General features: G+C 36.7%; 6 protein-coding genes across 6 annotated transcripts in view; 3 read left to right on the top strand and 3 right to left on the bottom strand.

The window, feature by feature from the left end:
- Window positions 1-51: 51 nt before the first annotated feature.
- On the top strand, window positions 52-2,594 carry LOC100637461 (solute carrier organic anion transporter family member 4A1-like). The gene is made up of 6 exons (XM_003386768.2): window positions 52-363; window positions 534-1,475; window positions 1,544-1,706; window positions 1,758-1,878; window positions 1,928-2,127; window positions 2,235-2,594. The coding sequence occupies exons 1-6, from the start codon at window positions 117-119 to the stop codon at window positions 2,524-2,526; spliced, it is 1,965 nt and encodes a 654-aa protein (XP_003386816.1). The 5' UTR covers window positions 52-116; the 3' UTR covers window positions 2,527-2,594.
- On the bottom strand, window positions 2,535-5,497 carry LOC100637586 (protein ABHD1-like). The gene is made up of 12 exons (XM_003386769.2): window positions 5,381-5,497; window positions 5,235-5,321; window positions 4,707-4,790; window positions 4,452-4,658; window positions 3,894-4,408; window positions 3,728-3,840; window positions 3,566-3,672; window positions 3,406-3,515; window positions 3,178-3,354; window positions 3,050-3,125; window positions 2,834-2,999; window positions 2,535-2,780 (listed from the first exon to the last, which is right to left on the bottom strand). The coding sequence occupies exons 5-12, from the start codon at window positions 4,142-4,144 to the stop codon at window positions 2,611-2,613; spliced, it is 1,170 nt and encodes a 389-aa protein (XP_003386817.1). The 5' UTR covers window positions 4,145-4,408; window positions 4,452-4,658; window positions 4,707-4,790; window positions 5,235-5,321; window positions 5,381-5,497; the 3' UTR covers window positions 2,535-2,610.
- Window positions 4,256-5,494, bottom strand: LOC105312855 (meiotic recombination protein REC114-like). Its single transcript, XM_011405812.1, has 4 exons — window positions 5,381-5,494; window positions 4,707-4,790; window positions 4,452-4,658; window positions 4,256-4,408 (listed from the first exon to the last, which is right to left on the bottom strand). The coding sequence occupies exons 1-4, from the start codon at window positions 5,492-5,494 to the stop codon at window positions 4,256-4,258; spliced, it is 558 nt and encodes a 185-aa protein (XP_011404114.1).
- A 191-nt stretch (window positions 5,498-5,688) lies between the features above and the next one.
- Window positions 5,689-7,106, top strand: LOC109582163 (ATP-dependent DNA helicase Q-like SIM). Its single transcript, XM_019996799.1, has 3 exons — window positions 5,689-5,875; window positions 5,925-6,207; window positions 6,262-7,106. Exons 1-3 carry the CDS (start codon window positions 5,689-5,691, stop codon window positions 7,052-7,054), a joined length of 1,263 nt encoding a protein of 420 aa, XP_019852358.1. The 3' UTR covers window positions 7,055-7,106.
- A 520-nt stretch (window positions 7,107-7,626) lies between these two features.
- Window positions 7,627-9,941, top strand: LOC109582180 (uncharacterized). The gene is made up of 3 exons (XM_019996833.1): window positions 7,627-7,762; window positions 7,901-8,782; window positions 9,519-9,941. Exons 1-3 carry the CDS (start codon window positions 7,714-7,716, stop codon window positions 9,836-9,838), a joined length of 1,251 nt encoding a protein of 416 aa, XP_019852392.1. The 5' UTR covers window positions 7,627-7,713; the 3' UTR covers window positions 9,839-9,941.
- A 215-nt stretch (window positions 9,942-10,156) lies between these two features.
- The window catches only part of LOC100637712 (uncharacterized), a 4,644-nt gene continuing 2,629 nt past the window's right edge, over window positions 10,157-12,171 (bottom strand). Inside the window, exon 10 of the mRNA XM_019996832.1 lies at window positions 10,157-11,419. Within this exon, the coding sequence (XP_019852391.1) occupies window positions 10,297-11,419 (1,123 nt within the window). The 3' untranslated portion in view covers window positions 10,157-10,296. The remainder of the gene's footprint in view (window positions 11,420-12,171) is intronic.

Raw genomic sequence — 12,171 nt, forward strand, 5'->3', positions numbered from 1 at the left:
TACGGTAGAAGATAAAAGTAAAATTAAAATTTTCATGATCGAGCCACACCTTTTAATTGCTGATTGATGAGCTGAGAAGTGTGAACTGTAAGTTACTTTTGAAGCAGTGAAGAGCTATGGACGATCGAGTGGAAGACATCCAGATGACTGGAGCGGCCGAGGAAGCAGCCCATTTTCCAGATAAAGAAGCAAGCGAGGCAGACATAGATCAGTCCGTAAAGGATGAGAAGAAGACTAGTGAAGAGTATTATTTTGGTTGTGGTCCTTTTCATCCAAATTGCCTCCAGATCCTGTTTAGGAGAAAGAAATTCTTCACTTTCCTCTTAGCGGCTTTTAGTTTCTTGCAATCAGCTGTTATATCAGGTTAGTGAATCTTTTACAGTCTGTATCTATTCTAAGTAACAACTGGCATCAGTGACATGCATTACAAAGTATGTAATTTTCTCATTTATAGTAAGAGTTCATATATGTGCGTAAATTTAATTTGATTATTGCAGTTGATGTAATGAGTGATCTCATTCATGTCCTTTTAGGTTTCATCTCGTCTGTAATTTCCTCAATTGAGAGACGATACAACTTATCCAGCACTCAAGCAGGCATAATGGTCATTACGTATGACATAACAGTCACAATCAGCGTCGTCTTTGTGAGCTACTTTGGTGCGAAATCCCACCAGCCTAGACTGCTAGGTTTGGCAACTCTTCTAATGGCATTTGGTGCTTTTTTATTCTCTCTTCCTCACTTTATACTGCAAGTTGATGAGCACTCCAGTGATAATGATGGAGCCTTACGTCAATACTGCTCTAATAATGCCAACTCCAGCTCAACCGAGGACTGCTCCAACGTGAACACAATTGCATATGCTATTTTTATTATCAGCAATATTATATTAGGCATAGCATCATCTCCTATATACACTATTGGTGTTTCATACTTGGACGAGATTGCTTTTCCACGCTATGTCTCGCTCCATATTGGTATGATCAGTACCACTCTCATTCTTGGCCCTGTCGTTGCTTTTGGACTTGGAAGCATATTTCTATCAATTTATGTCAACCCGTTAGCAGATACTTCACTCACAACAAGTGATCCAGCTTGGGTTGGGGCCTGGTGGATGCCATTTCTCATATCTTCTTTCTGTCTATTTATTTTGGCCATTCCTTTTTTAATGTTCCCACGCTATCTGCCGGACAGTCCTCAAGTCTGGAAAGAGAGAGCTAAAGAAATGGCAAAGATATATTCAAAGAAATATGCAAATGAGAACAGCACTAGTATAGTCTTTAAAATGTTTCCTACACACATTAAGCGATTGATTCTTAATCCTTCCTTCATGTTTGCTGTACTGGGTCTCTGTATTCTGTACATCTTCCTACAAGGTGTTATATCATTTGGTCCAAAGTTTTATGAAGTTCAATTCAGGTTCACTGCTTCAACCTCTACACTGCTGGTAGGAGGGACCACTATACCTGGAGCTAGTCAGTTTACATTTGTATTATCATATTTCTAATCATTATTATCATTATTATTATTATTTTATAATTAGTTTTTGGAACTCTTACTGGTGCTTTTGTGGTTTTTGTTTGCAAGATGAAAGGAAAAGGCAATATGTTATTACTGGCTGTATCGACCTTTATTTTAACTTTATCTTCTTTTGCCATGCTCCTCCATTGTCCCAATATACCTATTGTCGGATTAACAGAAAATGGGTAAGTGGTGTTAGAAGTAATTGAGTAATGTCCATTCTGTTATTGAGGTAGGTTTGAAGAGAATAGCTGTAGCGCATTGTGTAACTGCAGTGGTACTGATTTTATTCCAGTTTGTGGAAATGGACAAACGTATCTTTCTCCTTGCCAAGCTGGTTGTATGCAGCAATTAGGAGTAAGCATATAGACTAAAAAGTAAATCCACTTTTACTTAATATTTTTAGGATTCAAGCTATGATAACTGTACATGTGTCATTGCTAGCAGTAATACTAGTACTGATAATCCTATTGATGATACTGCAACCAATGGTTACTGTCAACCAGACTCTTGTCTATCAATTATTATTCCTGCCGTTATAATTTTACTATTGCTGTCGTTCATAGTCTTTATGCTCACACTACCTTATATGCATTTTGTGATAAGGTAAGGCTAATTCAATAAAACTAAATATGTGTATTATAGATGCATAATGTTAATTGGCAATGGCTTCAGTTCAGTCATAGTGCTTCATAACAATGTTGTATTTTTAGGGTTGTTTCTGATGAACAGAGGGCACTAGCTTTAGGCCTTCAATCAGCAATGAATAGGGCACTGGGTAATGTCCCTGGCCCTCTAATATTTGGAGTTTCATTTGATGCTTCGTGTATACTATGGGAAGAAGAATGTGGCCGTAGAGGCAACTGTCTTGTATATGATAGTAATAAATTGTCTATTTACCTTTTGTCAATTGCTCTGCCTTGCATTTCCATTGCAGCTTGCTTGTTCTTTCTAGCATGGCTGACGTATCCAAGACAGAGAAAACAGGAGACAATTGACAATTAATTATAAAATTTATTTATTACACATTTGTGTTGCAAAGCAATTTAAATCATCATATTATCTAATTAAAATTTTGATTTTTAATTTTCATTTATTTTTGTCATACAGTTTTATTGCATTTAAAAACTCTCTTAGAACTTTGTTCATCCATGTCCCACGAGTTGGGAGCATTCCTTCTAAAAAACCAATGTGTCCTCCATGAGATGGTACAACTAGAACAGCATCATCGTTAGCACAGAAACCATCAATTGGCAAGACTAGTTATTAAAGAAATAAAGTGCATGTTTCTTCATTCTTATAACACACGTACCTTTCTCTGGTACAAAGGGATCATTTTCAGCATTAATGCTTAGCAGTGGAGTCTTGACTTGGTGGAGTTTGTTACCATTGGTGCCATTTTCATAATACTCCCATAAACTGTCGTAACCAAATGCAGGAACTGTGATGGCTTCATCAAACTCTCTTATAGTGGAGCACTAATGACGTTATTATCATTTCAAAATACTAGCTCATGTAATGTTATTACTTTTTTTGCTTTCTGCATCAGTTCTTCTCCCTGCTCCTTTGTCATTGCACCTTTTTCCATCAGATGCTTACAATTCCTGTCAAAAATTCAATGTAAACTGTTGTCATATTAGTTATTATTATCCATACTTGTTTATGTAATTCACAAGTAGCTTAGTCAAGTGTCTGTTATAGAATAGCCAGTTTAATGGCTTTTCTAATGTTTCGAATAACGTCACGTGTGCATCCCACGATGAAGAAACAGTTGCTACTCCAGCCAGTCCAGAGTCCCTTCCTCTTTCTCTTAAATGTTGTACAAGTATAATTCTAAATACAAGCCAAATGGCATACTATTATGAAACTGAAAGCAACCCATACCCTCCTATTGATATTCCAATGCCAACTACTGGTACATTAGGCCAAGAAGAGTGAATGTACTTAAGAACTGGCTCAAGATCATCAGTATTGGCACAGTAAGCTCTTGGAGTCTGCATTGAATGCACATGATGTAAAGAAATTTCAATAAATAAATGAATACTTTTAATAGTAATCCTCCCAATCCTCTGAAACTCATTACTACTGGTCTATATCCTTCACTGAGTCCATCAGACACAAGCCACTGGACGTAGACCACCTTACTTGAAGCTAATCATAAGTAATAATACCGGTAATTAATACTATTAATAATGGAAATACATACACGTTAGTCCAGTAAGAATCAGTAGAATTGGCGAGTCATCTTTAATTGAATGCACTTCAGGATCAGCCCAATCTAATGCTAGACTCCCTCCATCAGAAACGTTAAATATTTCCCTAATTAACAATGATAACAATTAGCATAATACTAGTAGTAGATCTATGCCTACCTTTTATAAGTTAGTCCACTGGGTGGTCGCTGGAGTGCTAGTCTGCCTATTGTGATGACATGAGCATTAATGGCCCACCATGTTGGCCAGTACTTTCTACTCAGACTAGGGCAGTGAGCTAGAATATGCTTGTAAAAGCTTCCAGTCTTTTTTCCATATATCCTAGGCCTCCTCACTTTCTTAAACAAGTAATAAGCAGTATAAATGAAGCAGAGAGCCGAGCATACACTACAACACAGCAACAAGGCCATCTGTAACTTTCCAATTTGGATTTCCACAAAAAGAAGGTGGGGCTATGCCCATGCACAATAATAATCATATTCATAGCTAATACTCAATGTGTGGGTGTAATTGCATTATGTTTATTTCATTGAGTTCAGTTCTGATTCAACAGCTTCAACAAAAGCAGGGAATGTACTATCAGTGAGACAGAGTCTAATGAACTGTGAGAGCTGATCAGTTGGTAAATGCGTTGAACTGATGTATGCTTGCTGCAATGGCTTTTTACTAATAGACTAAGAGAGAGAGAATGAGGAGTGCCAGTTAGTATTATTTTACTTGTGCTCTTTCTCTCAGTGATTCTCCCTCTTTACTTGATCCTGATGTCTCTTCCTGAGAAATCTGACTAATGTCATCAATTACTTTCACTGGCATAAGACCTCTTAAAACAGAAACGGCATCTCGACAGTTCTCAACTCCAGTTCTTGCCAGACCAACTCCAGAAGTCCCTCCACTTAGTTTTATTCTAAAACGTCTGTTTGACATCTATTGCAAATAAAATAAAATTAATACCGGTAAGGCTGTGATTCTTACCTGATGATGATACAAGAATAATATACTGTCGCCTTTAGCTACTCCTTTGATCCAATTTGATGTTCCCCACAATATAAAACTTTCCTATTCATAAAAAGCAAAGAAAACAGGGTTCCTCACAAAGCATGCCTCGCCTTTGGCCAGATTTTTGAGAAACTTCAAAAATTCATAAAAAATCCAATTTTGATTGGAATTTGCTCAAACTTTCTACACAATATAAGTACATGTATATGCACCAGAAAAAATTATAAAAATGAAGAATTCTCTCCTACTCATTTTTCATGAAATTTGACCAAAGTTCCTGTACTATAGTACAGGGACGTTGGCCAGATTTTTGAGAAACTTTAAAAATTCATAAAAAATCCAATTTTCATCAGAATTTGCTCAAACTTTCTACACAACATGAGTACATGTATATATATTTTAAAATGAAGCACTATACCAGAATCTAGTGAAAAACCATAACCAGGTCATTAACTCATGTGCAAAGAGAATAGCTAGTGACAGATACATATTACACTAACTAACCAGTGTGGTGTCTCCGTGTGTTATCATAAAGTGGTTTTTATTAATAAGCACTAAGAGAATCTGTTTACCAGGTGAAGAGTTGTAATGCTAAAAATTGCAGCAGCTGGTGATATTTGAATGATTTTTAAAAATATTCATATTCAAACCTGCCAGCTATTTCCTTCTCCTTGATCCTGTGACAAGCTTAATGCTGAAGGCTCCCGTGATGCTACAAGTCTAGCATACTTATCCACCAGCCAAATCTGTTTGCTCTCATTCATTCTAGTCTCGCGTAGCCAGACCACGCCCTCCGTACCTGCGGGGTAGTGGTCTGGTGTACTGAGCTTGGCAAAGTTGTTCAAAGGCTGACCGTCGGCTTGGTCAGTGAGAACTACGTCAGACCAGGAGCAATAAAGCTAATGAATTAGGCATAATTAAAAATGCGTGGTCAAAATCATTTTGACCGCGCCTATTTATGGAAGATAAGCTAGAAAAGTGTGTTTTAGAAGCTGCCAGTCGTTTTGGGTTTTCTTTGAAAGAAAAACAGCTTGAAGCTATTATGACTTTCATGTCTGGCAATGATGTGTTTGTGTCACTTCCTACAGGATATGGAAAGTCTTTGATATATGCACTTTTACCTGTAGCATTTGATTTATTCAAAGGTTAGTTTAAATAAAAATGATACTGAACATTAATCCAGGTATTATACAGAACAATATGGCAGCATTGTTATCTGTGTCAGTCCTTTGGTATCCCTCATGATGGACCAGAAAGCAAAGTTTTTACCGATGGGCATTGTTGCTGAGTTTGTAGGTGAAGGTCAACTTGATTCGACTGCAATAGAGAAGGTGCTTCATGGAGATATCCAACTGCTATACATCAGTCCGGAAAGTTTGATTTGCAATCCCATGTATAGGAACATGCTGTTATCTCCTATATACAAAAATAAATTGGTTGCATTAGTTATAGATGAAGCTCACTGCATCAAATCATGGTCAGTAATGTAGTAATAAATGTTCTTACATGTACGCTTTGCACCAATTTGTAGGGGTGATAGCTTTCGTGTTGCATATGCCCATCTTGGAGACACGCGAAGTTTAATACCATCACATGTTAATATATTAGCATTGACAGCAACAGCAACTAAACATACTTTTCGTATTGTCTGCCAGAGTTTATCTCTGAGGGAACCAGTTTTAATAGGGTGTTTACCTGATCGAAGTAACATATATTATGAAGTGCAACCTCTGCCTGAAATAGAAGAGTTCTGTGAGGAGATAGCCAAGGAACTGAAGGAAATGGGTATGGAATATCCTAAGACTATAATCTTTCAACAGAACTATAGCGATTGTCAAGTTATGTACCGTATACTGTCACGAAAGTTAGGACCTTATATTACATTCCCACCACACCACCCAAAGCATCTGGAATTTGCTATGGTAATGAAGTATACACGGGCATCTACTGTAGAAGTAAAGGAGAGCGTTTTAAGGTCTTTTAGTGATCCGAAAGGAATATTGCGTATTGTACTGGCGACTACTGCCTTCGGTATGGGGGTTGATGTTGCTGATGTCCGAGTTATTTATCACTGGCGTCCTCCTTCCAGTCTAGAACAGTATGTTCAGGAATCAGGCAGAGCAGGACGTGACAATAAGCCATCTAAAGCTATTCTACTATATGGAAAGCCTAGCAAATTTGTAGAACAAGGAGTCAAAGATTATGGAAACAACAAAACCAAATGCCGCAGGCAATTGTTACTCAACGATTTTTTATTTGTTATGAATCATGATTCAACTGATAATGATAATAATAATTGTTGTGATGTATGTATAAAGCTGTAAATTATTGAATTTTAAATGAAGTTTGGAATGATGCGTTCAATAATCCAATCCTGAATTTCTTCATTTTCCACTGTCTGTAAGAGACATTCTTGCAAAGAGAATGCAAGATGTCTCCTGTTACATTTATGGCATAAAAAGGCTTTGGAACTAACAATACTAGACAATTTTTTATAATAGACACGCTCTGATAGATTGTCTATGACATTGATGGCCAATTTGGATGCCTCTCCACTGACTTTCCGCCTCTTTGTCTTCTTAGTTCCAACTGAAACATCAGATGCACATACACAGCAAACTCCCACCATTTTGTCATAGCCGCACCTACTATTATTACATTAAAAATTCAACGATATTGCATTAAACGTGTATGGCTTCCTATTATCACTTCACTTCCTTGAACAACTTTGCCAAGCTCAGTACACCAGACCACTACCCCGCAGGTACGGAGGGCGTGGTCTGGCTACGCGAGACTACATTCATTCCACCTCCTCCAGTCGCCATGTTACCCACGTGGAAGCACGTGTCATGAACACCCACCCATCCGCCCACGTGTAAACAAAGTAGGCGTGGTGGTCTTGTACAGGAAGTTCTCGGAGAAGAAAGGAGGAAAAGATAATAGTGAAGACCACTACATCCTAGGTCATTATCGGCCCTGAAAGATGAGGAAGGGAGTCCATTTTACTGTAGTCTTCATTCTACTAGCTACAAGTGAGAACGAAGCTTAAAGAGCTGTTACTTGTTAACTTGTACCTCGGGTTGTGTAACCTGACCCACAACATTGTTTTAATCCTTGCATATGTACACTATGATTATCATTAACACCTACTCTATCTATCTCTGCCTCAGATCTAGGTGGATCCCTTTCATCACACAGCAGGCAGCCTCTATCTTACAACAACCAAAGAGAAGACAAGCCCCAGGATAGCTATGACCAGCGTCCATATCCTGATTCGTTTCATGACGGTGATCCATACAATGGAAAGGAGGATGTAGATCGTCCATACAAATATAACGAGGACACTAATGCAGAGGAAACTGATGAGGAGGAGGATTATAAATATAACGATAAATCAAAAGAGACGACGGATAATAATGAATATCATTCCTCCCCTAGTGACAATTATCACAATCAGGATGGACAAGACCCTGCAGAAGAACCAGACCTTCCTCCTCCTTCCTATCCCACGGCTCCCCCCTCCTACTCGTGTAGGTTTCATTATCACTCTAACTCATTGCCTAAGGGAAAGACCAAGGTATCGTATCTTCATTTCATTGGTGCCGCTCGTTCTTACAAGGAATGTGCTGATCTTTGTTGTCAACATGGTCGAAAGTGTCAGTTGGGCTGGTTGTTTAAGAAGAAGTGTTTCGCTGTCGGTTGTAACTCTGCTGAAAAGGATAGGTGTACTCCTAAGGCTGTTCCTTATGATGCTAAGTATAGCAGTAGTGTTGTTGTAATGTCTTTTGTTAAGAAGACCAATCATGATAGTCATAATAAAGATGAAAGCTCTTTCTCTTCTACTGTTGTCCCCCAACCATCTTCCTCCTCTCTCTCCTCCTCCTCTTCCTCTGATTATTATTCTTCTAATTTACATTCTCATTCTATTGCCACGACGAGGTCTTCGTCTTTGTCTTCGGTTGTCACTACAACTCCAAGCTCGTCCTCTTCTGTCATCAAGGCAACACCTCACCCTAAACCACCACACGGGAATCACAGATTAATCAATAATGGTAAGTTAGAAATTAAGAGGATTTGCCTTGTTAATTTTTGTGGATTGTCTGTTTAAAATGAAAGCTGTTTTAAGTTTAACGTTGTTATACTGTTAACTTTGTACTTATAATTACATGAAAATTGTTTACATAGTAAATATGTATTAGTGCAATTACTGTTGCTATTTAAGATATTAAAATCTAATTAGTGAAGCAGTTACAGTAGCATTAAGTTTTGAATGTCATGTCATACACAATGTATTAAGTAGGCAGGGGCCAGTGGCTTCAATTTATTAATGGCAATGCATTGGGCAGCTTCATATTAATGATCATTATTATTAGATTAGTATTGTTATTTCCCATTATGTACATTGATATGTATAGTGTACATTATGATGTAGAGCGTAATAGTGAGTCTTTTTAGATTCTATTATGACAAAGCACCATTCTCTATTATCATTCATCCATTTGTTATTACATTGTGTATGTATTCTGTATCTGTTTCCTGTCTGTTATAAATGAAATGTTTTCCATAAAGACAAATGCACATGTGTTCTTATTGTAAACAATACAAATGCATTCTGTTTGTTTATACATTAACATTATAATTAATACCTTTCTTTTAATCATTATTATTCTCTTTCTCCTCCCATTTTTTTCTCCTTTTTTTATGCATGCCCACTCTTTTCCCTCTCCTCCTATTCTCCTTTAATATTCTCTCCTCCCTCCATCTCTCCTCCTCTCTTTCTCTCTACAGTCCTTACAATAGCAGTTGCTAATAAACATCCAGTTATTACACTACCAACTGATCATATTAAGATATTCTCCAGTACATGGCCTGATTCATCACCAGGTGTTACTTATCATTATCATTGGAGGAGACTGTTTGGTCCTAAGAAGGGAAACCTCAATGGAGTCAATGATAAAACCATCTCATTGAGTCACGTATGTTATAGAGAGGGAGAGGGAGGAAGGAATGTATGGCTCTGTCACCTGTCAATTGTTTATATAGAAATTATTATTGTTAAATTTGCAAAACAAGGATTATGTGTGGTTGTTTTTATGTGGATAAAATAAGAATAATCTGGGGCTACAACTGTAGGTTATAAGAATAATGATGATAATAGTAATATTCCTCCAATTCGTAACAATTTCTCTAAAAAATTGTCACTTTAAATTATTTGAATTTGTAATAAACATTGAATTTTTGGAGGGATAACAGCTGAGAAGCTTCTAGATTTGGAGGGATTTTGCACTGCCAAGGCATCATTAAGTCTTTAAGGTCAATCACACTAATTTAGCTATTCACACATTTCTAACTAGAACAGAGGCAAGGGAAAAAATTAGAAAATTATGGAACAATGATTTTTAAAAGAATTTTTAGAAGGAATTTTGGTAGAAATTTTGAAATAATTATTTATTTTTGAACTTAGAGCCCCTAATATTTAGAAGAATTACAGTAATAATAATAGTAATGATCACAACAATAACAACAATAATTATAATATGTGAGTATAGTCATTGTGCCCATTTCATTAAGTATCGTAAGTATCATATGTGATAAGTACATCAAAGATATTTTTAAAGTTAGGCCTTTCGTAATCCTTGTGTCTCCAACAGTTTATCATGAGTTGTTGAAATGGTTCAGGACAATTTCTTGGTATGAACAAATGATCACCTTTTGATACTAATTCCCTTACTTCTTCATTAGTCATGCCATAGTATGGTAGATCTCCTTTAGTAACCATTTCCCATAGTAATATACCAAATGACCAAACATCAGATTTAATACTTATTTGATTTATAGTATATCCTTCAGGTGCTGTCCATTTGTAAGGTAGCATAGTACTTTCCTCAACAGTCCGGTATTTATTGCCATTAAGGTGTTGGGCAAGGTGAAAGTTTGCTATCTTGACAGTGTTATTATATCCTTCTATTAGTATATTGATAGCTCTTAGATCACAATGAATGTAATCTTGTTCTCCTAGATAAATCATGCCTTCAGTAACTTGAATAGCAATATCTACCAACTTTGCTAGTATAACATCATTTTCAAGTAGATAGTATCTGAGGTTTTTATTTATTTGCTCTGTTACAATATAAAAAGGATAGCTTTCAGTGCAAACACCATATAGACTGATGATGTTCTTATGCTGGAGGTTTTTCAGTATGTTTGCCTGTTGAAAAAATTTTTCTTGTGCAATATTTGTTGCTATATTTGTCTTAATTATAACGGGGCCTTTACCTTTCCATTTACCCTCCCATGTCTCTCCAAACCATCCTACATAGGAACATTTTATGAACTTGATATGCAACTTATTAATTTGCCACTCTTTATTCATTGCAATGGGTGTGTTTGCTTGTTTGGGTATAGGAACTTTTAGTGAGCAGATCAGACCATCAGCTTTCATCATGTAGTGATGTACCAGGTCATTGAGTGAGTCAAACTGGTCATCAGGGTTTATATAATGCTTATTGTTCTCACTATTTATTCGATAGTGCTGGATAGTAAGCCCATCATTAACTGAGAGGGAATAATGCTGTCCAGGATTACTTTCACTCTCTCTAATTAGGAAAGCACCTGCTTGAATGTTTGCTTGAAGCATTAGCTTCACTGCTTCATCACGGCTTACTGTATGAAAGTAGATGGATTCATACCTAATGAATAAAGGAATTTTATCAGTTATTGTTATTAATTATTAAGAAATTGGCTATTTTGTTAATGAATATGTTTTTAATGCATGCACATCATTACTCGAATTGAGTGTATACTGGAGTGGAGTACATGGAGTATACTTTGCTACACTCCATGTGGCTATAGTGCACTTTGTTAAACCTTCAAAAGTCCCTGTTTGGCTTTTTTTAATGAATTGAGTAAGCATCAGTGCCAATTACAGGGTTAAAGCTAGATCAGGACAATTGAGCTTTATTCATTTAAGCAAATGACCAGATTGGAGATAGCTTTGTAAGCAAAATTTGGTGCATTTTGCTCTAGATTTATAAGGTTGTAACTACATAGTATACCGTATATCAGGTATATTTTAATGCATGAAAAGTGGTGTAAATATGAAGTTTAATGATGGAATAATTCAGAAGCCACCTTCTCTCCGAAAATGTGTTACTAACTTACTTGCTATTATTTCCATCAACCACCTAGTCTGGTAAGTAAATTGAAGCATTTGCTGACTTCTCTACTTTCTGAATCAACCTTAGCAGCACTTCTAGTTTGCAAAAAGGCTCTATATAGCCTTTGAGTTAGAATAAAATGAAGCCACATGTGCATAATAATTGCATAATACCACATACTGTCAAGAGTAGATAATAATTAGAGGAGAGTGTCCTACTGTGCCTATACCCCCTGCTTCATCACAGCATAGAATTGAAGAGTCACATTCCGGTTATTTCCGTAT

The sequence above is a fragment of the Amphimedon queenslandica genome, unplaced genomic scaffold, assembly GCF_000090795.2.
Source record: "Amphimedon queenslandica unplaced genomic scaffold, v1.1 AMPQUscaffold_13398, whole genome shotgun sequence".
Classification (NCBI taxonomy): Eukaryota; Metazoa; Porifera; class Demospongiae; order Haplosclerida; family Niphatidae; genus Amphimedon; species Amphimedon queenslandica.

Excerpts from the sequence above, each read along its gene's own strand:
- LOC109582163 (XM_019996799.1), top strand. The coding sequence starts at position 5,689 with ATGGAAGATAAGCTAGAAAAGTGTGTTTTAGAAGCTGCCAGTCGTTTT. Across the intron at positions 5,876-5,924 it reads AGCATTTGATTTATTCAAAG|AACAATATGGCAGCATTGTT; the intron begins GTTAGTTTAAAT and ends GGTATTATACAG. Across the intron at positions 6,208-6,261 it reads GCTCACTGCATCAAATCATG|GGGTGATAGCTTTCGTGTTG; the intron begins GTCAGTAATGTA and ends ACCAATTTGTAG.
- LOC105312855 (XM_011405812.1), bottom strand. The coding sequence starts at position 5,494 with ATGAATGAGAGCAAACAGATTTGGCTGGTGGATAAGTATGCTAGACTT. Across the intron at positions 4,791-5,380 it reads GAGAAGGAAATAGCTGGCAG|GAAAGTTTTATATTGTGGGG; the intron begins GTTTGAATATGA and ends TTTTATGAATAG. Across the intron at positions 4,409-4,451 it reads CACTGAGAGAAAGAGCACAA|TCTATTAGTAAAAAGCCATT; the intron begins GTAAAATAATAC and ends TCTCTCTCTTAG.
- LOC100637461 (XM_003386768.2), top strand. The coding sequence starts at position 117 with ATGGACGATCGAGTGGAAGACATCCAGATGACTGGAGCGGCCGAGGAA. Across the intron at positions 1,707-1,757 it reads GTCGGATTAACAGAAAATGG|GTTTGAAGAGAATAGCTGTA; the intron begins GTAAGTGGTGTT and ends TTATTGAGGTAG. Across the intron at positions 1,879-1,927 it reads GTTGTATGCAGCAATTAGGA|GATTCAAGCTATGATAACTG; the intron begins GTAAGCATATAG and ends TAATATTTTTAG.
- LOC109582180 (XM_019996833.1), top strand. The coding sequence starts at position 7,714 with ATGAGGAAGGGAGTCCATTTTACTGTAGTCTTCATTCTACTAGCTACA. Across the intron at positions 7,763-7,900 it reads CTTCATTCTACTAGCTACAA|ATCTAGGTGGATCCCTTTCA; the intron begins GTGAGAACGAAG and ends TCTCTGCCTCAG. Across the intron at positions 8,783-9,518 it reads TCACAGATTAATCAATAATG|TCCTTACAATAGCAGTTGCT; the intron begins GTAAGTTAGAAA and ends TTCTCTCTACAG.
- LOC100637586 (XM_003386769.2), bottom strand. The coding sequence starts at position 4,144 with ATGGCCTTGTTGCTGTGTTGTAGTGTATGCTCGGCTCTCTGCTTCATT. Across the intron at positions 3,355-3,405 it reads ATTGGAATATCAATAGGAGG|AATTATACTTGTACAACATT; the intron begins GTATGGGTTGCT and ends GCTTGTATTTAG. Across the intron at positions 2,781-2,833 it reads TCCCTTTGTACCAGAGAAAG|TCTTGCCAATTGATGGTTTC; the intron begins GTACGTGTGTTA and ends TTTAATAACTAG.